We start from the raw sequence: 26,620 nt of genomic DNA, 5'->3' as shown, positions 1-26,620 counted from the left end.
TACCCCTCTGTACATAGACTCCAGCCTTTACCCCTCCACACATACATTCCAGTATTTACCCCCTCCACACATACACTACAGCATTTACCCCTCCACACACACACTACAGCATTTATCCCCTCCACACATACATTCCAGCCTTTACCCCTCCACACATACTCTCCAGTATTTACCCCCTCCACACATACACTCCAGTACACACACAATAACATAAGCCTTCTTGTCAGGTGGGATTCTTCCAGCTTCTTGAGATCCAGAACAGGTTTTTAATTATTTAGTGATATCTACTATTGGTTGTTTTACAAAGCCAGGAACATTTACAATGTGAGATAAACCTCATTGTCTTGACTAAGTCCTCCAGCCTAGGGAGGCTCTCTCCATTCATTATTTAATGACTTCTTTTTTCTTTGCCTGATACTGATTCCATGTAAAAGAAAACACCCCATGGACTATAGACAAAATGCCATGGATCTGCTTATAAAATAATTTCTTATAATATAAAATAACCTTTCTACTTTGGACCAATAAAAGCTAAGAAGGCAACCTCCTCCCACCCACAAGGGCCGTGGGTGGCCATGCTCCTGAGCACAGAGCCATTTGAAGGAGAGGTAGATGCAGAGGAGGCTGGTGTGTTCACACTTACAGATGAAGGGCTTCACACTGCTGTGGATGTGCTTGTGTTGTTTGAGGCCTGATGAAGTAGCAAACGTTTTACCACACTCCGGGCAAGCGTGCGCCCGGGCCCCGACATGTTGAGACCGAATATGTCGCTGAAGGTTGCTAGGGTCCGTGAAAACCTGCTAGGAAACGAGTACTGATTAATCCAGAAACTTCGCTCAGATACAAGAAAGAAGACCAGCAACAGCCCAAGGAGAAACTTTCTTTGTCTTTTTTTGTTTGTTTGTTTGTTTATCGAGACAGGGTTTCTCTGTGTAGCTTTGCGCCTTTCCTGGAACCAGCTTTGGAGACCAGGCTGGCCTCGAACTCACAGAGATCCTCCTGCCTCTGCCTCCCGAGTGCTGGGATTAAAGGCGTGCGCCACCACCGCCTGGCCATCTTTGTCTTGTTTTTATTTGTTTTCACCAAAGACCAAGAGAAAGCTGTATTCCCACAGTACAAGAAACTCCTTTAAGGAAGAACCCAGAAATTATTCTGTCCTCTGCATTTATAGCAGTATATCTATTAGTATCAGTTATTGGACCATGTAATGAATGGACTATCAGGACATAGTCAAGGTCTTTTTAGTAACTGAGGGTAAAGATCAATTCTATCCAGGCCATCATTAAAACTACACTTTAAATAAAGACACATTGCACACATGATTTGGAAGATTTTGATGAAAGTACCCCAAATCAATTTAAATAATGTCCCTAAGAAGTTAAACCCAAACACAATGTTTCTTCCCAGGAATCTGGAGCTTTTCCTTTGGATATTTCACTAAATAAAAATGAAAAACCAAGTAACACATTCAGGAATAAAATATCCTTGAACTATTTCAAATGTCCCATTTTCCACTGCCATGAAAGCTATAGAAACAGAAAGCGACCTTTCAGGACATCTCTGTGTTCGTTGTGGATGGCCATTACTGGAGCTCACTCTGTGGCCCAAATGGAGGACCATCACTTCACCTGAATGTTGTGTAGCACTGACCACTAAGACAGAGCCCTGCACTGTTTGATGAGAACCAAATGATGATTTATAAGAGGGATTTGATGGAAAACTTGGAAAAAGTTGGAGTCTCCCACTCTTTCTGAATGAGCATTCCGAGTGTTATGTGATTTTTCTCACAAATAGCTATTAAAAGAAGTAAGTAATGAATATGGTGTACAATTTTCCTTCCCCATGAGGAATGAAACAACCCCATGCTGGCAAGTCAGTAGCAGAACCAGGGATGTCTCACACCCAGTTCTGTAACTCACCATTAAACCTCACCTCCTCCCACTAAGTGTCTCTATGTGCTCTACTGAAGCTTTTCAGCACACAACACTCAGTCTACTTTTCTGAAGGTATTTACGGTTCCCCATCTCAAGGCCTGTTTTTATACAGCATAGCAGGTGATGGATGAAGAGAGAGGAGGAGAGAGAGGTGAGTAGCCCACAAATTCACTGTACCTTGGCACAGTTTTCACATTCATAGTGCTTTCCACTGTCATGGGACATCTGGTGGCGAATTAAATTGGACTTCCAGTTAAATGCCTTGGGACACTGATCACACTTATACTCTCTCTCCTCGGTATGTGACAACATGTGCTTCTCCAAGCTGTTAAGAGAACAATGGATTTAATAAGATGTGGTGACAAGGAAAACATTCAAAAACAGAATGCTACTTCATTACTAATCCATCTGGCAAGGAAAGAACTGAGAAGGAAAGAAGTTGGCGTGAGAGGAAGGAAAGGGAGAAATGGGCTTTTGATGGACAGCAGTACCTGTCATGTCCCCTAGACTACATTTCCCATCAGCTCTAGCCTTGTTAGGAATAAATCTGACACAGCTATCGAGGATTATCTGTTGATTTAGGACTATGATAGACAGTTATCTATTATAGATTTGTGACATAATCTTAATAGCAACATTGATTGCTGCTATCTACTTCATTCCAATATAAAACATATTAATAAAATGCTTAAGGATATGAGGTAAGTATTTTCTCTATGTAACCTCTAGTTATGAAAATATTAATATTTCTAGTCATATTGAAAAGAGAACTGAAAGTTAACTTTTGATTATGGCCTTGATATAGGTGTGTGGATGTGCAGATAGATACATGGGGATACATGGGGATAGATAATAGATGATGGCAATAACACTGGTGACTGCAATGATGAGTATAAAAAAGAAGAAGATAGGTGGAAGATAGATAGATAGATAGATAGATAGATAGATAGATAGATAGATGATAGATGATGGATAGATGAATGATGGATAAATATAATAGATGATAGGTAGATAGATTGTAGATAGATAGAAAGATAGATAGATAGATAGGCAAATAGATAGATAAATTAAGGATAGATAGATAACATGAATTATAAGAGAAAGCATATAGAATTTAAGTAAATACAGTATTGAGAAAAACATGATTAGAAGTTTCTCACAAGATAGTCTATCTACATTTTAAAGTTTAGAATGCTTTGATTTCTTGAGATTTTGGCTTCCTTTCCTAATTTGGTACATGACCCTGCACAAATACAATGAGAAGCAAGTTTAGATAATGTCTGTAGTTAGCAGGCACCTGCAACATTTTGTTCATTGACCACATCGTCCATGGCACACTAGCATACTACACTCACGTACAGTACTAGGAGCTCCATTCTGATAAAGCATACAAGCTAGGTTCTGAACAGTTTGTTATTACAAAAAGCAAAAAAGCGGTAGATAATCTCAAAAGAAATCAGGATGCCAATTTGAAAATATGCTTGTTGTCCAAAGGTAGTCAAAGTTAAGCACCAATAACCATGAGTCTTTAAACAAAACAAAACTTTGCCAGTCACCCTAATGGGGTGATTATTGTGAAAGCCAGACAATGAAGGGGAAATACAAATACGTTTCATGCTTTCCCTATGATGGAGACTCTATTTTAGGGTGGCAAAATAGACAACAAGGGGTGGTTTTTCTACACATAGCTAATTAATCCTCATAATAAATGATGAAAGGATGATGAAACTGGAATTCTTCATTTGTTATTAATTAATTACCTGATATAAATAAATGACAATATCAACAATGCATGCTGTTAAACCACTGCATCTAAAGCCCAGCCAAGGCTGAGGATGCAATGATGCCTTTATGGGCAAAAGCAGGAAAGAGAGAGGACATATACACAAAAAACCAAGGACATATACACAGTAGAATTTGCAAGGAAAACGGTGTACTGAGAAAAGTAGCTGGAGAGAGATAGACTAAGAGGGAGAATTTGACAAGAGGAATATTTACTAGATTAAAGTAGACATAATTCTGTCAATCAACTGTAATACATGGACCTTCTGTTCACCTAAATGTCCTAACTATCAGAATGATGCCAAACTTATTATTTTTAAAGTACACTACCAAACTATGTTTCAAAAGTCTTACGTTTCTACAGATACATCCTGACTTACATATAAAATGTGTGTTAAATATATATATAATGAGAATACATGTAAAGAAAAATATAATATCTGAAGTTTGTTTCAAATACTCTAAACAAAACTGGCCTTTGTGACAATTGTTGAAACTGAACACACTGGTGTTTTTAAATTCACCATCCTCTCTGGTGTGTGCTATTTGAAGCATTCCACAATAAAAATCTATTAAAACTGGCAAGAATGAGTGTTTAATTTTCTGTCTCATTTTTCTGTGGGATGAATATCCTGTATTTGAATGTCAATTAAGATGTGTATTAAGAATGCATTCCGGCTAGGCGGTGGTGGCGCACGCCTTTAATCCCAGCACTCGGGAGGCAGAGGCAGGCAGATCTCTGTGAGTTCGAGGCCAGCCTGGGCTACCAAGTGAGTTCCAGGAAAGGTGCAAAGCTACACAAAGAAACCCTATCTCGAACCCTCCCCCGAAAAAAGAATGTATTCCTCAGCAGTTATGAGTGGGATTGCTAACTGAATAAGTCACTCACTCTCCTATCCTCATAAACTAAAAATACCTTTCCCACATTTACTTTCCTCTATAGTTTCCTTCCTATTCATATTGGCATAGGAACTTGTTGTGAGACCCTATGCGTCAGTCCTGTTGAAAATGCTACTGTCTGACCACAAGTGCTGGAAACAAAGTACTGGGTGGAAAGGGGACACAGAGCTGGAAGACCCTATCCTTATCTGCACATGGAAGTCCTCTGTTTGTTGAAGTTGGAAAGCTAGTAAATGGGGTAGGACAGATCTCAGTAACTGTGATGAGCATGAGCTGGGTCAGAAGCATCCTTGGAAACCACTTCAGTGACTGAGCTTTTGCTTTCCTCAGTAGCCAGGGAGAATAAGCCATTTTGGACACATATTCCAGTATGTGTATGTGGATCCTAAGCCCTGCCTCCCAGTGGCAGAAGATTGCCATGTGTTCTAAAACTCATTCTTTCTCCTAACTACAAGGACGTGGTCTAGTTCCAAGAAACTGTTGTGAGCACATAGCACTCAGTAGGGGATGACAAAGCAAGGCACCGTTTCCTTCATTCCTTCTCTTGAGTAGCATGAGATTCATATTGTTACACAGTGTTTTCACTGCCAACTACTCTGATAAAAAGGACCATGTAGATAGTCAGTAATATGGAAGCATGGGGAACAAAATTAAGTTCCTAGCACCCACATAAAAGGCTGACATGACAGCATACATTTGAAATCCAAGCAGAGAAGGTAGAGAGAAGAGCCCTGGGGTAGGCTCACTGGCACCAGCTGGCCTAGCCTAGTCAGTAAGCTTCAGGCCAAAGAGAAATCCTGTCTCAGAATAAAACAGAAAAGAAACGTGGACAGCCTCCAGAGAATGAAAGCCAAGGTTATCCTCTGTCCTGCTCATGCATGTGCATATATGGGTTCATATAGCTACACATACATGTGCACATGCACAGACTCCACACATACACACATACACACATACACCCTCTTAGCCCTCACGTGCACCCCCAAAAGGAGGGAGGGAAGCAAGTTATCCAAAAGCAAAAGTGCATTGCTTCCACAAACAGAGGCACTCCAGCCAGTCATCAGACTTCTTTACTTTTCAGACAGTTTAATAATCATTTGTGGAGCTTTTTCAGCTTCCCATGTTCTCGCCCCCACCCTGCACCCACCTCTGGATTTGTTTTAAAGATTTTAGGGACAAAAAGATGGCTCAGTTTGTAAATGTGCTAGGGCTAACCACCTAAGTCTATCCTAGGATTCTACATGGTAGAAAGAGAGAACAAACTCCTGCAACTCCATCAAGTTGTACCTACACACACACACACACACACACACACACACACACACACACACACACACTCCCATACACACATAAATAAATTCAACAAAGAATTTTAAATAATTTAGATGGGAGATGCAGAAAGAAGAATGTGTTACATTAAAGAAAGCAGTTTCATCTATTGACAAGATCAGCAATAATGGCAGCCTTCAATGAAGAGGGAACTATCCAAAAGATGCACATTTGGGGCCGGACTATAGCATATAATCCATGACAACCCACAACACTTAGTGAAATGGTGCCCAACTGCTTGAAAATATGCTCTTTGCATCTGGCTAGGCTTCCAGAAGGCAGGGTTGGAGGGTTCTGCACTGTAATCCATCCAATGACTGACTGATAGTTGCCTTCAGCATGAAGTGGCCTACCTGGAGCTCTTGCCTGAGCTTGAATATATCCAGAAGGTCCCTCCTAAGGACACTTGCTATTCACCTCCCAAAGGAACTGAGAATTTCATTTTTTTTCACAGTAATACTGTCTGGTTCTTTTTTTTTTTTTTAATCAAAGTAAAATACTTCATTTCTGGCACCAGAGATACTATTTCTTTGTATGAATATTTTCTCTTCTTACTGGCATCTACTGGTTTTATCTTTTATAATATTGGGGCATGATGATATTTGAGAGACACTGAGTGATTTTTTATTATAAATACACATTTTGCTAACTGTATATAGATAACTTACTGATTCATTCTCTGCAGATTTATATTTATAGAGTGAATGTAAAGGGTGCTAGGGAATCTCTCTTATTTCCCATTTTCTCTTTTCATTAGTAACAAACTAACTTGGACCTGAGTTTCCAAAGCTTAAGATGCATCTATTTGACTCAGTCTCGTTAAGAAAGTGGTTATACTTCAATGTCTGTTAGTCATTCATACCTAAACGGATGATGTTTGTACGAAATCCTTTCCTAGCAAGACCAAAACAGGAGAAGAGAGTGCAGGGCAGTAGGAGGAGGGACAGAAAACCAGGGAGAGCAGCCAGTAAAGAAGGACAGGGAAAGAAAGGGTGAGCTGCGGTGCGAGCTGTGTGGAGAGCCCACCCAGCCATCCACACTCTTGAACAAGGCCAGTCTATGCACAGCTTTCCCATGGAAACATGGCGTGATGTGTTCTCCTGAAAGTCGAATTGTGTGTTCCAAAGATCACTTCCAGATTGAAAAACACAAAATAATGAATGCAATTATTAAAATCCTTTGTGAACCAAAAGCAAAAGTCATTAGGTAGAAATAAACAAAAAGAAAAGTTATTAGCGTCTCTAAACATGACGTTGCATTTTGTAGCACAGTTATCAACATAGTCTTTTAAGGGGAGGATCTGGTGTTCCTTCAGTCAAATAAAAAACATTCTTAAATCAATTTGAAGGGCCATGCAAAGCAAATACGCTACTGAGATCTGATTTTCATTTTCCGAAAGGTAAATATTCAAGCATTGCTTCATTTAGATTCCTACAGCGCCTGCGATTCTTCCCCATAGAAAATCCTACACAAATACACAGCATATTCTTGTTCTTTCATAGCTGTGCAATTGGATGACTAATTTGAATTAAATCCTTGAGCTACATGGCCCTCTCAAAAAGCATCTTTTAAAGTGAGCCTGAGGTCTAGATGTTTAGTCATTTAAATGATTTAGAGATAGCTTTACTGTTCTTGGCATATCACCACCTATTTGTTCCCTCACCCTGTATTTTTTTTCCCTCAGAGTCATCATTCCCTGTAAGTTGAGCCTTCAGTTCACAAGAACGCAACTTAAAATATAATATCTGTAGTCTGGAGATGTAGCGCACTGGTTGAGCACTTGTCTAGTACAGTCAGGGCTCTGGTTGGATCCCTAAGTTGAGGAAGAAAGGAAGGAGGGGGAGGGAGGAGATAAAAGGGAAAGAAGATGGACAGAGTATTTTTTGGTTGGCAAAAAAAAAAAAAAAAGGAAACAGGGATCCCTGAGCATGCCACCAGCAAATCTGGCCAGATGTTTGAAGCTCCAATCTTCCCCAGAGCAAAACGGCCCAACTCCAGCATAACATTTTGCTGCAGAGCAAACACCCATGTTCAACAGGCCTTTGCTAACCTTTGCAGATCGGGGAAAACTCGGTCACATTCCTTACAGTCCTGGTTGCCATGGATCTCTCGGAGATCACTCTCACTCTCAAGGTTTTGTTGCAAGTCCTCTTCCACCATGGAGAACGCCGAGTGAGGTGTGCTGCATGGAAACTTCTGGTGATCTGTTAGTTCAGCCTTGGATTCAAAGAGCTGGTCACAGTCCTCACAGCGGTGCTGCCGGTCTTCTGTGGAGACAGTTCGGGTGTTAGTAGCTAGCACTGAGGGTCCAGAATCAACTGCCACCATAAGCCTTGCTGAGTTACACAACCATCGTTTGCTTTTGGAGTGTGTGTGTGTGTGTGTGTGTGTGTGTGTGTGTGTGTGTGTGTGTGAAAGATGGGAAGAGGGAGGGACGGAGATTGGGGGAGACTATCTGTGTATAAGTGGACTCACCCTTACATGTATGCACATGTGGAGGGGAGATGCTGCTCTTGGGTGTCTGTCTCTATTGCTCCCCACTTTGTTTTTTGAAACAACCTCCCAGTGGACCGCTCACCACTTTGATGAACTGGCTCGGCTGCAAACCCTGGGGATACTCCTGATTCTGCCTCTACCTCTGATGGGGTTATAGATGTGCACAGATGTGCTTGGCTTTTCCATGGATGCTGAGGATCCAGACTCAAGGCCTCATGCTTAGACAGCAAGCACTTTATTCACTAAGCCATTTCCCAACCCTAAAAGTTTTGACTGTTATTTCTCCCAAGCCAAGCTTAGTGTAAAAATTAAAAATAACATATGGAAAGAACCCCATAAAAATCTGGAAAAATAATGCATTTCCTGTGGCTACAATGTGATCTGTTAAAGTAAAACTTAACACCTAAACACATTTGCAGGTTCTAGGGATAATAGAAGCAATAATTAATACACACTAACCATAATCTAGCCTCTCAAGCCAGTACAGGAGTTATTCATATTCCTTAAAACTTAATTTTTACCTAAATTTTCAGATAACAGTACTAAAGCTTGAGGAAAACTAAGCAGTCAGTTACAAAGCTGAATGATAAGTGACTGTGTCAGAATTCGAACTCACTTCCACATTTCCCTAAGCCAATGGCGTGTTGCTTGAAAGCCACAGGATACACAGAGGCCCTGTCTGAACCACGGTTATACCCATCATTGTCAGCAAATTGTCATGGAGCACAGGCTGTCTTTAGCACCCTGCAAGGTTAATTTATTGTCCTCTGGGGCCAGTGATAATTGACATGGCTTTGTTAAACAGCAGACATGAATTTACACTTTAAATCGACATATTTATAAATAGGCAACAGTAGTGGAAAACACAAACAATGTGCTTTATAGTCAGGGACAAAGAGCACTGTTCCTGCTCTTTCTACTCAATAGCTGAGATTCCACTCAAAAGACCACACTCAGTGGAGGTCACAGGTATGCTCCCAGAGGTATTGTGTATATCTCACGAAGCTGAAAAGCATTCATAGTAACACCATGACACATATGCTGTTTTCTAGACCTATAACCAAGGAAGACGCTATTCTTCAGTTATTAACTGACTAAGTGTTTAGGGGAAAACATTGTAATCACCTACCAAATTGCCAGACACTTTGCTGGAGAATGAATACACAAGAAACTCAGAGGGATATGCATGAGTGCAATGCTGTGACAAAAGAACACACAGGAACCCAAGGAAATAACTGCCTACCTCAACTAAGTTGGAGAAAATGGTTCACAAAGTGCTTAGAATAGGTAAAAATCAGCCAGGTGAGATGGGGATAGTGTGCACTAAGGGTGAAGGTGCTCACACACACGGCTCACAGAAGGATCAGACTGCAGTGAAGCATGCCAGGTGGATAAGGCACATGAAGGGGAGGAGAGAAAGGATGTTACAGGAGGATTAAATGCTCATGTTAAGAGGGGAACAGAATTTCACCGGAAGCTGGAAGTGGACATATGTTCAGGCTTGGTCTGTAGAAGAATTTCCCCATCTACAGTGGGGCAAGTCTAACAGAGACCCACCGAGAGCCTGCTACCACTGAAGACACAGGTTTAGCTTAAACCACACCAGTAATGGGGGGGGGGCAATGGCAGAGGACGCGGATAACTCTGTCTTTACTTGGTATGCAGCGAGTTATGGAGGTGTGGATGTGATCTACAGTCAATCTCCTCTGCCTTGGAGACAGAAATCTCAATAGTAACTAAAGAAAATTTTTCTAACATTTATAACACTGTCTACATAGTCAAGATCTGTGCTTCCAATCTCATCCAGGAACCCACAAAGAAACAGAGCTTCCAGGCTGCAAAATGCATGGAAGGAGCCTAATATTAGACAAAAAAGACACTGTCCTACATGTTGGCTGTGTTTTCTTCCAAGAGAATTTACTTCCCCTTGGCCTCAGTTCCTCAACCTGCAGAATCAATATAATACCTCACTCAGGGGGTTATAATCTATATGTAAAAGATTAAGAAACAATGTATGCAAAGCGTATTATACACAGCACAAAGAAGATATTGAGCACAAATGCTTTAAATTTATTTTTTTCTAGAAGTATAGAACCCAAATAACCACTTAAACTTTCTAAGTCTTATACATCAGTACATGGTTATATTTGAAAATAAATATAATACATTGAAACAACAAGCAATTAATGATTCAAGGATGTTTTGTGCCGAAATGTATGTGCGTATGTGTGTTCATATATGTGTGTGTAAAAGTGTGTGTGCAGATGCGTGTATATGTGTGGATGGGAAGACAACCTCGGGTGACAATTTTCAGGTACTGGCCTAGAACTCACTAAAGTGGCTGGCAGACCAGTCAGTGTCCCAAAGTTTCACTTGTCTCCACCTCATAAGCACTGAGACTACATGGCATTACTCTTGGATGTTACCACATGGCTTCTGAAGATCAGACCCAGGTCTTCAGGCTTGCAAGGCAATCTATCTTTTTAGCCCCCAAAATACCTTAAACCATGACTACTTTCTTTAATGAGTGGCAGTCTTAAGAAGGAATAATTACTTTTATTTGGGCATTTTGAAAGCAGTAAATTAATCATTTCTACTACTTTTTTTTCTTTGTTTTTCGAGACAGGGTTTCTCTGTGTAGCTTTGGAGCCTGTCCTGGAACTCATTCTGTAACCCAAGCTGGCCTAGAACTCACAGAGATCCGCCTGTCTCTGCCCCCCGAGTGCTGGGATTAAAGGCGTGCGCCGCCGCCGCCGCCGCCGCCGCCGCCGCCGCCACCACCACCGCTACTACTTTAAAAAACTGCTTGAAAACATCTAGGACTCAACAGTCATGTACAAGTGAAAACTGTACCCAACGAGCCCCAGACTACACATTTTTTAATCATTAAGCACCCTGTATCGTCTAAGTAAGGTCAGACTCCACATTCAGGCACAAACTCCACCAGGCTGACTGAGAAGTCTAGATTTCTAAAGGCAATTTCATGTCAGACTTTCTGATAGAAAAATGTATGATCCAAAGACACCCCTAAACCACCAGGATGTTTTACAAAGAGACAGATGGAGCTCAACTATGGGGGACAATAACTAGCCATGAAGGCAGCTTCCATCACCGAGACTCGAGAGTTCAGGTCCTATCTTGGCATAATTGGAGCCTGACTCTGATACTTGCAACTGAAAGGTGCTCTAAAGTATTTTTGGTTCAACATACTGTGTTGAACCAAATCACATTATATTAGGAGACAGGAACAGGAGGGAAAACGGAAACATTGCCTCAGCTCAATGACCCACAAGCAGGTTGTCCTGGATTTGTCTTGAACATGGATCACTACTCGCTCTCATTTGTCTAGAGCCTCCACCCTTTGATATACAACAGTCTTCTGGCATGGAATAATTCCATTGGCTGTAACATTTCCTCATCTATACTTCTTTGTCCAGGATCTCTTCCTTTCTCCTCCCACAAGGTTATGTTTCGCTCCCATGAAAACACTTTCCCAGTAATAGAAATGTAAGTGGGAGAGGCAGCTGACTGTTTTAAGAAAGCTCCAAGCCTCTCAAAAAGTGGAAGGAAAGGCTGGAGAGAGGCTTGGGGGTTTGAAGCAACTTAGACTCTTGCATGGGACCTGGGTTCAAGTCCCATTTTCCACATGATGGCTCACAATTTCCTATCACTTAAGCTTCTAAAGTGTGACACCGCCTTCTGGCTTCTGTAGGCACTGTTTGTACACACAAACTGTGTGTGCACATACACACATGCAGACAGAACACTAAATATACAAACAAACAAACAACTAATAAAAACTCTTTAAAAGAGTGGGAGGAGTCTTACAGAGGGAATTGACCAAACTGAAGGGGATGGTTCTGACCAGGTCTTCAAAATTCGCTTCTATGCACGTCAGGTTAGACCTTAGCTCACTGTGGCTTCTCCGTCACAATAGCCACATGTCAACTCCAGAAAATACCCATTCTGAGACAACACATTTGTCAGCAAGGACACTGTGTAGCCAAGGTAGCTCATGAAAAAGCCACAGGTGTGAAGGACCCTCTTGGACATGTTGCCATCTCTGGAATGCAGCTGGCCCCGGGTGCTGCGCACCACACTCACCATGGAGGTCAGGCGCCATGGGCTCATGGGGATCGTCTTCACTCTTCATGAACAACAGGAGCTCTTCCCCTGGTGCAATGTCTGCGACTACTCGGTAGAATATCTTCAAAGATCAGACCCAGGTGGCAGGAAAGACAGACAGGAGCAAGCGTTAACAAAGGGCAGGATACACCAGGGCAGCTGTACATTTTCTTATATTTTAATAAACACATTCCCTTTTATTTTTTATCAAAGGAAATGGTGATTTCTGTTTTATAAACTAAGAAGAAAAAAAATCTCCTTGTTGAAATAAAGAAAAATCCCTCAAGCAGTTTACAAACTTTTCCCAAAGCCTCGCTAGTATACCGAGCAAATTCTGTAAAACAAGTTGGCTATATGGTCACCTATAGTCTGTGTAACACTTAAGGAAGAACTTTCCCATGCCTGAATTCTTCAAAGCACCTAGCAGGCCCCTCCCTCACAGAGCTGAGCCACTCCTGATCATCCAGCTGTGGGCTAGCTGAGCTTGAGTTGGCCCTACGTCAGCAAGGCCCCTTTCTCCATGAGATGATCCAAATGGAATGGTAGGTGGGATGCAGCCAACTGAATTGCCATGGTCTCTAGAGAACAGAATCACAGGACAGCCTCTTTGTTTCTAAACACCGCTTTCTACTGGCACCCATCAGAAAGGTGAGCCCCTACCTCGGTCCTGCCCTGGTGCCCCAGCTCCTGATTGCACCTCCATCACACAGGCTCTGCCACTCACGTCACTGTGCAATCAGGCTGTTTGGGGTGCTTATGCCCTGGCTTTCTAGCTGAGTGGTAAGGACAGGAAGGATTTAATAAATCTGCTACTAGTGGTTTGGAAGGGATTGGGAGGGAGTAGGGGTTTATGGAGAACCTCAAACTGAAATTTCCAAGAGCTGCCTATCTTTCCCAGGAGCTCAGTGACAGACAAGTCATGGCCTTCTGTGTGTCCAGGCACCAGGCTTTCATCACTGATAAAGGAAGCATTTAAGCATAAAAATCTTCAAGATGTGCATTTATTTTACCATTAAAATGCTGTCGATTATTCGTCTCATTCTAAGGTTAGTTATTAAACAATTCTATAACCAGATGGTGGTTTTGGGGAAAAGGAAAGTTGTACTGTAACTAGCAAACACTAGAAATTATAGCCCTCTGAAGTACCTGTGTGAATCGACCCTATGTCTTTTCCTAAATGTTCATCTCCCTCATGCTAACCTGCATTCTGTTTTTCTGTCCCCCACACCAATCCTTTTACTAGTTAGATAATCCATAAACAAGCAAGATTGTACTCCCACCCCCAATATATTCTGAACACCAGGCCACATGCAGGAGCCAAAACAAAGCTAATAGCAAAAGTATGGGGAAAGTACAGACCACAAATCAACCAAAAACCAGGATAACCTAGAAGACACTGTTCATTGGAGACCGGCCTCAAACTTGCTCTGAGTCTGATACCTAGGAATGTTTGCTCACTTCAAGCTGAGAAAATCTGTGTAAATCGTCCTCTGAGATCAACAAAAATATCCATCCATTTTTTTACCTTTACCTATCTGTTTATCCTTTGAAAAGCTTAAGACTTTACACAGAAGCATGTGCCTCTTTTTTCCAGTAGGTGGCTCTAAACTCCAGTTGTTTATTATTTTTTTCCTATAAAAAAAGACCAGAGCATGGAATTGTGCTAAATTAAAAAAAAAAAAAAATACTCCAATCGGGAATATTTTTTGCTTAGTCTCTTTGTTGTCAAAATGAAGTTTTTAAAAAATTCATTGGTAGTTAAAGCAACTTAAGTTTCTTTATAGAACATAATAATGTGAATCATGAAGTACTGCTGAACACTGCTATAATGTAACCTACAATTCTTACATTTTTCCAAGAGTGAAATGTAGACTATCACAAAATCAGCTCCTTCTGCAGTTTCTGTTTAAAAGGGACCACAGAGCAGAACATGGTCACCTTGCACCCAATGCCAACCCATCACACTCTCATCTCTCTGGAGGCTTACAGGCAGGAAGAGTCGTGCTCCAAAAGTTACCAGATTAAAATATCACTGCATGTGTGTGCCTTTCCCTTACACCTTCGAGTTACAGGCTGGTTAGTACCATGCTTCCTTCTTGAGTTCTGTTTCCCCTTAGAAAACAATAGACTTCTCTCAACAGTTGGAATCACCTCTGCTCTGGCACCTCTTGCAGATTTGACTTATTAATTTCCTTTCCAACAGCATGTTAACATTTAAATCGTGACATATTAGGACTTTTCAGTGGCTTCTCAGAAACAGTGAGGTTAGAAAGACAACGCACACACGATGGTAGAAGAGAGCGCTTGTCTCGGCTGGGCAACGCTCCTCAAGCACACACGTCAGGCCGCTTTAAGAAAGTATTATGATGCCGTGATTTCTTTGTGGTCCTCTATTAATCATGTCTCTTTTAATTCCATTTTAGACTTACTCAATCCAATGCGAACAGTCCAATGAACAAAAGAAAATGATGGATACACTGCAACTATATATTATGAAGACAATTCTCTTTGCCAGGACATAGATCACTCGTGTAATTACCCTTTAAGTGTCCAGATTGTCATGTGAAGAATATTGAGTGCATAAAATATAAAAGACATGGAAGAGTGTTGACGTTGGCTTTATTTACTGGAGGTAAAAGGTGACATTCCAGGCCATGAAAGGCAAGGCAGAGCAGAGTGGATTTTAACTTCAGGGTGTTCTTTTCAATTTTAACTGAATTTTTATGGTGCTCGTGAAACTGGGGTTTGAAAAGAACTGGCAAATGCCAGCCATAATGAGGGCAAATTCTGGGCATGCTTCCCCATATAGCAATAAGAACATGCCTTGAAGTCCCATTCTCCACACCCTCATGGGTCCAGTCCTCCTCTCAAGGTGTTTCTGCTCTTGTGGTCCGTGCTGTATGCCCTTCCCTAGGACCATAGAAGTCTTGAAGTCAAACTATGTGTTCCTCCTCTAATTATAACAGCAGTGAAGTATAATTTGAATACTTGAGCCCAGATATGCCTTATCATAACAATAGGAATATATTAGCAAGCATTCAAAACAAAATGACTTTCTTTGCTTTGCTTTGCTTTTTTTTTTTTTTGCCTCAAGCTGATTGCATGGGAAAATGATGGGACACAACCCTGAATGAACCTCCTCCTTCAGGAAATACTGTGTCTCCATTTTCAGGAAATGCTGTGTCTCTACTTTCATGTTATAAAAACATCTTGTGGTAAATAAAAATCCGACAGCAGCAGGAGTGATCTATGCAGACAGTTACCAATGTGGATGCTTACAGACACACTTTCTTTAAGACCAGGGCATCCCCAGAGACTCAGCTGCACAGCAAGCCTATAAACCCTGAGTCATCTGAGTTAGACACCAGAAGAAAAGACACTACTTTTCTGGGAGTTTGCTGTGGAAAAATGGGAGTTGATTAGTCTGCTGAATTCTATAAAATACTTAACAGTCCTCCTTTCCCATTGTAGTTGTGTGGAAAAACTTAACCAGGTCCAAAATTAAAATGTCCTGGGTTTTGTGATGAATTCAGTACAAAGTACAGAAATCTCGAGTATTCAGAAATAAGTTTCAACCAGTTCAAAAGTTGTCAGTTTCTTATGCTGCTCTCAAAGAGTGCTCTGCTGGAGTGAAAGATCATCCCAGCACAAAGTGCGAAAGCAGAAGAGTGGGTCCTCACAGTGTGAGAAACAGGTACATGGAAATTCTATTTTCACAAACAAGTTATTACATATCTTAAATTCTGTCATCTCTTCTAGGATTTTAAATTTGATAGCTGGCACTAAAATTCAGAAATAGATGTTATGGACATGACTTAATTTTCCATACAGTTAAACTTTTTCATAACATAAAAATTTAATTTTTTTACTATCTGGATAGACTTTTTTTTCTTTTCCAAGAAGCTGTATTTCTATGTTCATAAGCATGAATGTTACACTTGGATTTTTGAATTCTTCAATTTAAAAAGATAAGCATCTATAATGATTGATTTAGTAACAGACTTCTTTGTAGTCTTTTACTACCAATTTTTGTGAGAGCAAAATTTCTGAGTTTCAAAAAGAATTCTTAATTGTTTGCATAATTGAAAAACAATACCAGGGAAACCCAAAACTGTTACCTTTTGGTGCTGGTAACATGTGTAACTTAAGGCAAAAATACAATGCACTAGTAAAGAGACATCACTTACTGTAGATATAATTATTGTAGTTAATTCATTTTTAACCAAACTCTGAAACCAATTCTGAATACAAAAAGAAAGACCACTCAGGTAAAACAAGGCAAAACAAGAGATTAAAAAAAATATATTAATGGTGTGGACAAAAGCAGCCAATTTTCAGATTCTAAGAGATCCACTGTCACTCAGTGTTACATGTAAATAATTTTGTTACTGAGACATATTATATATTTTACATGTAACATCTAAATGAAGCAAAGTTCATATTTTTGAGGAATTTGAAAATTTACATGAACTATTAACAATCTCATGTTATGTATTAATTGTATCTAATGGGAAGTTAATGCTTAGTGACCAGACTAATTCTACTTGTATGTAACATGGGTTACATTTAACTATATATTATGCTATATACATCTTATGCAAAAATAAAATTTTAACTAATTTTTAATTAATTACATGTCATTAAATGCTTCTTTCTGTCGGTTACTTAAGTTGAAGGAGATCACAGTAAGGAGAGCAGAGACACTCAAAAGCATTCTGAGAAAAGCTGATCGTCCTCAGAAGCCTCTCAAACCAGCTTCATTTTGTCAAGGCCTCTGTCCAACCAAATCTGCCATCAAAATAATGATATTTCCATTTGTACTTACGAAAGGTAAAATGTTCTGGCTCATTATCCTACAGAATAGAAGTTTTAAGAATCTTTCAGAACAGCTTTGCTGTTAGTCTGACAGGAGTGGATCACTTTAAAGTGCTATATTTGTACTATTGAGTTAGAAGATAAACTTCAATGTACAAGAGAAAACAAGAAAGAAAACAAACCATTTACTTTGTAAAAGATGAACAAGGCCTCATTGTTATGACTTTCCATTTATTTTCCATGGTCAAACACTGGAAGTTTTATTTATGCATAATAGACTGCACTTGGCATGTCTAAAAATGACAGAAGTGTGAATTATGAGTGACCTTCAACCTATTCAGGAAGTTCTAATAATTGAAATAATAGAGAAATGAACTCCCTGCAGAATCTATATGGAGAAGCAGCTTTCTCAGACTATTGCTGTGTTCTCTGTGCACCTCTCAGCTGATTTCTCCCTCCTCCAACTCCCAGTGCTTGCCTTCAATGCTTGATTTTTTTTTCTGCAGCTTCATTCAAAGCACCATGAAGAAGCAGGAAAAGCTAAGTGGAACTTGCATGTTTGGAAGTGCTAGAAGGGAAACTAAGTGACAGTGTACATGTCTGAGCAGAGTCAACACTTGATGTGAACACATCTGTCAGCCTTTGTGCTGCAAAGACAGCATGAGTCCACAGACCAGATGTGTACAGTTGACCATCCCAGGAAACAGAGACCGGGCCCCTCATTTACCTCTAGCAATGTGGCAGACCCCAGCTTGGGAAAGCAATAATGATGTCAAGCTTTTAACCTCTGGAAGAAAATCCTCATGTACATTCTAAGTCTAATTTTACCGAGAGGCAGAGAAATATATTCAGAAGACAGAGATAGATGGCCAGGAAATAAACTCTTCCAACAGAATGTTAGCTTTATCATGACTAAGCTTCCCCCAAGCCAAACACCCTTTAGTTTCTCCAAACAGAAGGTATTCTCCAGCTTTACTTACAGTCACAAGCAAGAAAAAAATGAGAGGCTTGGGATAGAGTGACACAGCCTTATGTCCCCAAGCCTGCCTGGCATGTGTGAAGCTCTGAGGTCCATTCATGCACCAAAATTAAAGAATTGCATGAATAAATAAAACAATTGAGACAAAGTGGGGCCTGCCTCCTAAAAACAATTCAGTAGAAGACATTATCAAAGTTTTTTTCTTCCATACATTCTTAACTCATTATTAGTAATGTGAGAAAACAGCCAAATATAATTTACTGAATTAAAGGAAAGAGTTGACTTTGGTTCTAGTTTCTACAAGAAGAGAAGTGCTTGCCAGGTGGTGGTGGTGCAGTGGTGCATGCCTTTAATTCCAGCACTCGGGAGGCAGAGGCAAGTGGATCTCTGTGAGTTTGAGGCCAGCCTGGTCTACAGAGTGAGATCCAGGGGCACCAAAACTACACAGAGAAACCCTGTCTCAAAAAACAATAAATAAATAAATAAATAAATAAATAAATAAATAAATAAATAAATAAATAAATAGAGAGAGAGAGAGGTGCTGAAGGGTCACTTAGTGTGTCTTGAGGCCTGTGTTCTCTGTCTAATAACCTCTCAGGATCTCCCTACAGGGCCCACAAGGAATGTCCACAAATCCTCTTTCCTTAAACTGGCCATTTTGTTTAATTCTATGGAAACTTTGTGATCATTCTAAGTTGTTTCTGAAGGTTTGTCAAAAGCGCCACCATCACATTACAAAGAAGCTAAAGATCATCTTTGGGTGATGATACACTGCCAAGTTGGAGGCTTTTCTTCTGCCCTTGACCATCCTTGGTGGCTCATGAAACATGCTGTTGAGTACCTTTCTGGCTTCATACCAGAAATAGCTAGAATCTCCTGAGCGCATGGTGTTTTGAGCTCTTTCTGAATAAAAGATGATGTCTGTGGGCAAACACTGATTATTGAAAATTTGCATGTGATATATCAGGTCACTGTTTTCAACTTAAATGTGGGTGTAATATTTAGGTCATGCTTTTCAAGGCACAGGGTCTGAGAATGTTAACTAAAAAAAAAAATCTGTATATGTTACACCACCAACATGTCCCAAGCATAATACATGGGGAAGGAAGGTGGGACTTATTTCTCATGCAAATATCAAACAGCAAACTATGTCTGAGGCAGTTTCATCATGGGGTAAAGGAAGCAACTTATCAGACAGATAGCATCCCCCAGAGTCAGCCTGAACACTGCATACAGAGCTGGTCCCTAGGTACTGCCAGCTGGCATTCATCTTAAAATAGCAGAGTATAACTTTGGTATAAAAGTAGGACTTGACTTAAAAGCAAAGCAAAGAAAATGCCCAAAGCCAATAATAATTTTAACATCAAAAGAAGGCATACAAAACACGAACAGAAATCCTTGTAAAGGAAGAGAAATTAACAAATTACCTGACAGTGGAGGCAAACATTTTTTACAAAGTGGGGCGAGGTTAAAGAGCTCCCCATTTTCTGTGCTCAGAGTTGATTTGCCTTGCTGTTTTTGCACCATATGTATTAAGTGAATGTTGAAGGAAAGTGGATTTTTCCCCTCCTCAGTAAAAGGCCAAAGAAAATAAGTTAATAATTGAGCCCATAATAAGCTTGCAATAACAACACTGTTCTGGTGTCACAGAGCTGATAGCATCACTCATATGAGCCTGAGCAGAGTGGAAGCGGGTGTGCCAAATCAACCATGATCGTCCTGGAAGCAGTTAAAAGTTTATAAGGTAAAGCACAAATGAGAACAATGCCCATTCCAACCGAAAACACTGCGGAGTCTTGCTGCCATTCATTAACCACTAGGGCGCTGGCAGGGTCCCCTAAGTGAATTCTGACTTCGTATTCTCTGTGGCGCATACGTTCTTCTCTATCTCGTTGCTTCAGAATGGACATCAGGCATTAGGTAATCTCTTATCGAAGTATTTCTTTTGATTCAGAGGCAACAGTAGACTTCCCTGGTTCTACTTACTAAATACCAGCTGTCAGAGGCCTGTTTAAAAATGAAAGTACTTATCACTTTGTGTAAATGACAAGATTAATAATGTCCTGGCTTTCTGAGGTCTTTCCTCTATTTAAAGACCATATGAGGGCAGGACAGGACTCAAATGACTGTGTTCCTTTCCATGATGCAGAGTATTAATACTCACACACACATCAATTATCCCACAAAATATACCAAGATGATTCCGATTACCATTATACAAAGATGGACTTGGCTTTCATCAAAGGTCAACCTACATGAACTGAGCTTAAACTCCCTCATTACAATTAAGAGTTTTACTCTAGAGACGCTTTGGAGTAAAGACTATTCCATAAGTCCACAAAACTTGTGAATATAATCAATGATGAGAGCAAGCATTGCGTGAGGATCATAGACAACCTGTAGGTATGTTGGCCTTTGATTTGAGGTAATTAATATAGACAGGTAAGCTTAAGAGGGGGCAAAGGGAGATGCAAAAGTAGGATCAGACCAATTCTAAAGAAATGTGCTACATCCACCAATCAAACTGGTTTATAAAAAGAAACAATATGTAAGACTTCAAAAGAAAGGTATAAAAATAACAAGAAATTTTAAAAAGCCTCAGTAAATCATTCAGATGTCGGGACTATTTGACTTTAAATATGTGGGGGTGGGTGTTTCTCGATAGAAATGAAGCCTCTGAATAGCTGGTAAAGCTCATGCTTGGTCCCCTTGGGACAACTCCCAGTATCCAGCTTTCTGCATTTGCTCCTGCCCTGCCCTACTGCTCAGAACCAGTTGCTGCTCCTTGTAAGCCACCCAAGCTATCTAATGCATCTATGTATTGTCTGTCGCTAGGAATGAAAAATTCCCAGCTCAGTGCTGGGTGTCAGCAGTAAAGCTATGTAGTATTGAACACAAACTTTAAGGAATGTAGGGAAAGTAATCAAGACACCCAAGATCAGGAAGTTTGGGTGTTTGAATGGCTGTACTATGCTATGACTTGTCTGTGATTGGGGTCTCAGTCCTAGTGTCTTTGGCATGGCCTTCCTTTATAAAGATAAATTACTACAGTTAACTCAGTACTTTCAGTTGGGGAATACAACATCAGTCAGACTTGGAGCTACTTAGAAATTATGTTTCAGCAGCAATGCCAGCATGCCCAGAATTTCTGCCCCCTCCCAACATCACAGCAATAATTTTGAGAACATGAAATGAAAAAGACATCTAAAGTCATAAGACCTGAGTCTTTCTAGGCAATAGTGTCAAAAAAGAAAGCTACATTTTCAAAGCTCATTCCGGTACGAAATATCTGAAATAAAGTTACACACGCGCACACGTGCACACGCGCACACACACAAACATGTATGCATGCACGCACACAGGCACGCACATGTGAAGCTGTTAAAAAGTTTAAATCAAGGAAAATCACCTGAGATAAAAGTGCTTATAGAAAAGTAGAAGGAAATGGTTCATTTCGTGATCCCTGTATCTATTTTATGACATAAATCAGATTGTATTAGTTATTACTATTACTTAAAAAACAAAATCTACCAACCAAACAAGGCCAACGTGGGTTTTACCCAGGACACATGTTTTGACAGACACCTACTATCAAACTTCAGAATCTTAGCAAGCATATTTATTATATTTTGTAGATTTTTCTCCTTCCACATTGTTATGAAGCTGATTTAAATTTATTAAACTTTAACTTAAACACTAGAAAGTTTTTGAATATACGTCTTCGGCAAAATAGACTATGATGCACACATTCGTCATTTGTTCAGGGTAATCATTGCTTTCTTTGTTTGCTGACTCAAACATCACCAGAACTAGGTCACAGCTAAAAGATTTACCTGAAATTATTTCTTTTCAGAACCTACAATATTACCTATTATGCCATCAACATTCTGTTAATAGCTTAAAGTCCTTCTAAGAATCAGAGCAAAGAAGAGCATGTTTATGATTTATTCTAGAATACTACAGGTTTGTGCTGTACAGGTAAGATGATGTCACTAATTTAACAATTACCCCTAATGCAGGGTTTCTCTCAGGGTCTAGATAGTAAATGGAATCTCCAGTGATGGGTGTGTTTATAATAAGATGAGCTGTGCCTAGTTACCATTTGACAGATCCTAACACGGAAAAGAGGATAGAAAATCACATCTGGAGGGTCTCTGTTGTCAGCTCTGTATCTTTGCACCTGGTCCAACATTTACATTTCAAAGCTATCCAGAGATGCTCATCTAAATGGTCTTTCTGGAACCAAATATGAGCTTACAGATGAAGAACATACAGATACAGGCTATTAAGGTGTCTGTCTTCTTGTGTCCTGTTAACCGGGCTAAGTATAATGCTTACTCTACAGAGACATACCTACCACAGACATCTGTTATCTTTGACTTTTTTCTCAAGTTTATAGATGAACCTACTTGACCACACAATATCAGTTTCAAAACTATGTTATTTGATATGCGTTCATTGTATTACCATCTTAAGTTTGGCTAGTGTTATATAGAAGTTTTGAATTAATATTTAAGGAAATGGTAAATACATATCTAATAATGATGTTCTATGCCTTTCTAAATTCTTTTCTCTGTTTCTTCAGTTAAATAATGAAGATTGTTAAAATGATGGATATGTTTTCTCTGGAAACAATGCCTATAAAATGTATACTTTCAACTAATTGGAAAAATTACAAATGCCAACTATAATGAGCAACCTGATTTACACACAATTAGAAACCACAGGATTGTCCCTCTAAATGCAACGAAGTTTTGCAAGAAGAGGTTTACTTGTTATAAAACATCAGAAAAAAAAATTAAATGCAAAATTGGCCACAAGTGGCCTTGAATTAGCAGCAAGAAGAATTATTGAATCATCTTTTCACTGATCATACAATAGTTTTAGATAAATACTGATATATGTCTATTGCCAGTAAATATGAACAGCAAATAATCATTAAGATATAATTATATTATTTCATCTTGAAAGGGTCTTTTGAGGTCCCAGGGTTTCCTTGTTAGGAAGCATTACACAAACTGTTTACCCCATTATAAGGCCTATTCATTTCCCCCATCTATAACAGTAGATGCTCAAAAAATGTTTGCTGCTGCTGGAGACAATAACTCCTAGGACAGACTTGGGATATGTTCTGCTTGAAATCAATAGTTAATTTAATAATATTTTCATTTGTCAATAACACTTTGTTTTTTTACAGCAAAGAGAAAACCCAATTGATTAGTTTATTATTTTTGATTATGCTAAAGATTTAAATGATTCCCATTTAAACATAATTCTACAACTTACTACCTTATGTTTAGTTTAGCCAGGAAAAAAAATGATTTGGGAGCTGGTGAAATGCCAAAGAATAATCTCCTAACGATGACTGGGAGTCTTAGGCTGATGGCACTAGCTTTATTTAACAGCTTTCAATTGGAACCATCAAATTTAAACTTTTCATTTTCTTGATGTAGTACATCTGCCAAGCAACCATTTCAACATGGTCTTGGAAACACATTTAAGTCATCATTGCATTAAAAGAAATATATGCCTGTGATACAATTAAATTTTAACCCAGTGGTGTTTGTAAGAAAAAAAAAGTCAACTGGATAAACTGCTCATTCTTTAGGCACTTTCAGACAATGTTACAGGACTCATTCATTTTATTAAGCGCAAAATCAGTTCCATGATAATCCTGTGACCTTTATTTCATGGTCACTTTTCTTGAAGTCAGTCTCACTTCTTAGTCTTCCATAAAGTCACAAATGGTCTCCAATAATGACTACTTCAAACTTTTACTTTACATAAAAGAAGAGTATTTTGATTATTCGAAGAGTAAAAAATTCTCATTTTAATGTTGATTTAGGAAATTCAACATAATTATGCACTTTATAATGCATAATCAAACAAGTCTGCACCAAAGACATGCATACATAGCTATCCACTATTTCAAATAAAACTATATAACATTTCAAATATATCATTTGCAAATTTGGATAATTCTCAAATTGTCTATCGTTTGTATGAATGTACATATTAGGATGATAAAAGAAAAATGTAACAGTAAGTATCAAGTTCCTACTTTCGAAGTTACTCAGTCACACTACAATAACTGAAGCATTGATAACAATGCTAAGACATCATGAACAGATCACCCAAAGAAGACATCAGTGAAAAAAGGCAATCCTAAAAATGTCTTAGTTCTGTATCTTGTGTTTGTATGTTAGCTTCTGCTGTATTAACCATCAGGCTACATGGGTCTTTTGCAGCTCACTGTTATTTTTATTCTTTAGGCTTCACTGATATTTTAGTGTTCTCAAAGAAAGACAAGAAAATCTTTACAACGTACCTGATCATTTATCTGGCATGCAACAAGGTTGTGCTGATCATAGCAGCCAGCGAATCTGATGTACTTGAGCCAGCTTCCTACATCTGGTTGACTGGCATCTATGCAGAACTTCACATTGCAAAACTCATCTAAGATCTGGAAGGAAGAAGATGGGAACAATAAATTGCCATAGCGGCCCATTGCTCAAAGTAGTCAGTCCTTTGAAAATACTTCATGGAAATGCGTATTCTTCCTTTGAGTCTTTACAAGAAAAAAGGTCAGAAAGCACACTTTTTTTAAAAGGAGACATAAGTTATGCTGCTTTTACAAAAGACATAAAGCAATTTTAACTTATCACAAAAACTGATTAATTATTTTCAAAACAAGCTTGCTTCTTTTTTATCCACGAGTAAACTCAATGACTTAATTTTATTCATTGTGTTTTTACAGAAAAGTCATATAGAACACCATGTGCAATATACTATTTCTAAACTAAACATTCAGTATTTAGGTTTGGATAATTCAGCTGTCAATATTGTAGGTCTGCATAGCCTCCTCATCTGGGCGAGGGCTTTTACATTTTTTTTTCATTTTAATTCAATTAAAAACTTTCATCTAAATAATATTAAATTTATTTTATTAGTTTGTATTTCCTCACCATAAAATTATACTCAGTTTAAAAAATTGTCTCTATATGCTTCTGACCAAGCTAAAAAAAACACAAATAAAAATTATACATATATATACATGTATATATATGCAAAGTATGACAACCTAAGGTTTAGTTAACCCATGTCAATACATGTTTACATACTATGTCTGGTAAACAAAATAACAAGGTGGTTTGCAGGTAAGTACAAAATTATTAGATGTCATCACATGTTGCCAGAATTACCTTATGGCTGTGTTTTATCATTTTCTGAAGATTTGTGTTTGGCCTCTACTAAATGTTAATATTACTCAGGACACTTGCGAAATCTAAATTGAGATGGGAAGCTTTTAATTTTAAGGTTTCATACCCTCAGATCAAGCCTTTTCTGAGTCATTAACCTCAATAACTTGTTAAGCATCAATATTAAAAGCTGTGGAGTCACTGACCTCATGTGAATAACTAGAGGCTGGCAATGCTCTATCAATCAGTTAATGCAAATGGTGAGGGCGTCTTCTGCTCCAGACTAAACATATTCTAGGACGAGAATTAATGAATTAAATAGCCCTTGAACTCTGCTCCTACTATACCTGCCCGGAAATCAACATCAAACCCTTCCTATATGGACCAAAAACAGTTTTGCATAGAACTCCGATGATCACTCACTTGCAGATTCAAGTAATTAACTCACCATAAACTTCCAGAACTCACTTCTGAGCATGCCAGTCTAAAGCACTCTGAATAAGCCCTTGACCATGGGGCCATTGAAGGGCAGTAAGTCGTCCCAGGATTTAAAAAAGAAGAAATGGTAACCTAAAAGAAGGACAGTAATCGCTCCCTCCCCTCCCCTCCATCTTGCCACAGTAACAAAGAGTTAAATACCCTTTCTATGGAGGACAAATTTTAACAAATACATTGTTTATAAAATCACAAACTTTAAGGCACTTCTTTGACTCTCAAGTCTGAACAACTCCAATGGCATTGACGTTTCTCCCCTTCCCAGACACGGAAAAGATAAATAATGTTTTAAAGTTTGTTTTTCTTTTTTAAGTGGGATTATATTTTGTCTGCTAATTTATTCTGATTTAGGGTGTGTTGTTTGTTTTCTTGACTAAGAAGAAAAGGGGTGGGGAGGCATGTCAACTGACACACCAGAGAAATATTTAATAAAGGAAATCGGGGAGCCACTGAAATGCTACACTGGTCTCATTTCATCCTGCAGAAAGACGTGGAAAACTTTTTAATAAGTCAAGAAGCATCTACTCCCTCAGCTCCAGCAGAGGTAGAGAATTGAAGATTACATA

General features: G+C 39.1%; 1 protein-coding gene across 12 annotated transcripts in view; it reads right to left on the bottom strand.

Annotated features, from left to right (window-relative positions):
* Mecom (MDS1 and EVI1 complex locus) overlaps positions 1 to 26,620 on the bottom strand; it is a 558,637-nt gene that overhangs the window by 34,354 nt on the left and 497,663 nt on the right. For 6 of the 12 annotated variants that reach the window (XM_028872628.2, XM_028872624.2, XM_028872626.2 and 3 more), the window contains 5 exons: positions 24,689 to 24,823; positions 12,546 to 12,648; positions 7,996 to 8,212; positions 2,112 to 2,259; positions 644 to 800 (listed from right to left, as the gene is read on the bottom strand). In XM_028872628.2, the coding sequence (XP_028728461.1) occupies positions 644 to 800; positions 2,112 to 2,259; positions 7,996 to 8,212; positions 12,546 to 12,648; positions 24,689 to 24,823 (760 nt within the window). The remainder of the gene's footprint in view (positions 1 to 643; positions 801 to 2,111; positions 2,260 to 7,995; positions 8,213 to 12,545; positions 12,649 to 24,688; positions 24,824 to 26,620) is intronic. The other 6 variants (XM_028872625.2, XM_028872627.2, XM_028872634.2 and 3 more) reach the window with 1 other exon arrangement.

The sequence above is a fragment of the Peromyscus leucopus genome, chromosome 6, assembly GCF_004664715.2.
Source record: "Peromyscus leucopus breed LL Stock chromosome 6, UCI_PerLeu_2.1, whole genome shotgun sequence".
In the NCBI taxonomy this organism is placed as follows: Eukaryota; Metazoa; Chordata; class Mammalia; order Rodentia; family Cricetidae; genus Peromyscus; species Peromyscus leucopus.
This window is presented reverse-complemented; position numbering and strand designations above follow the sequence as displayed.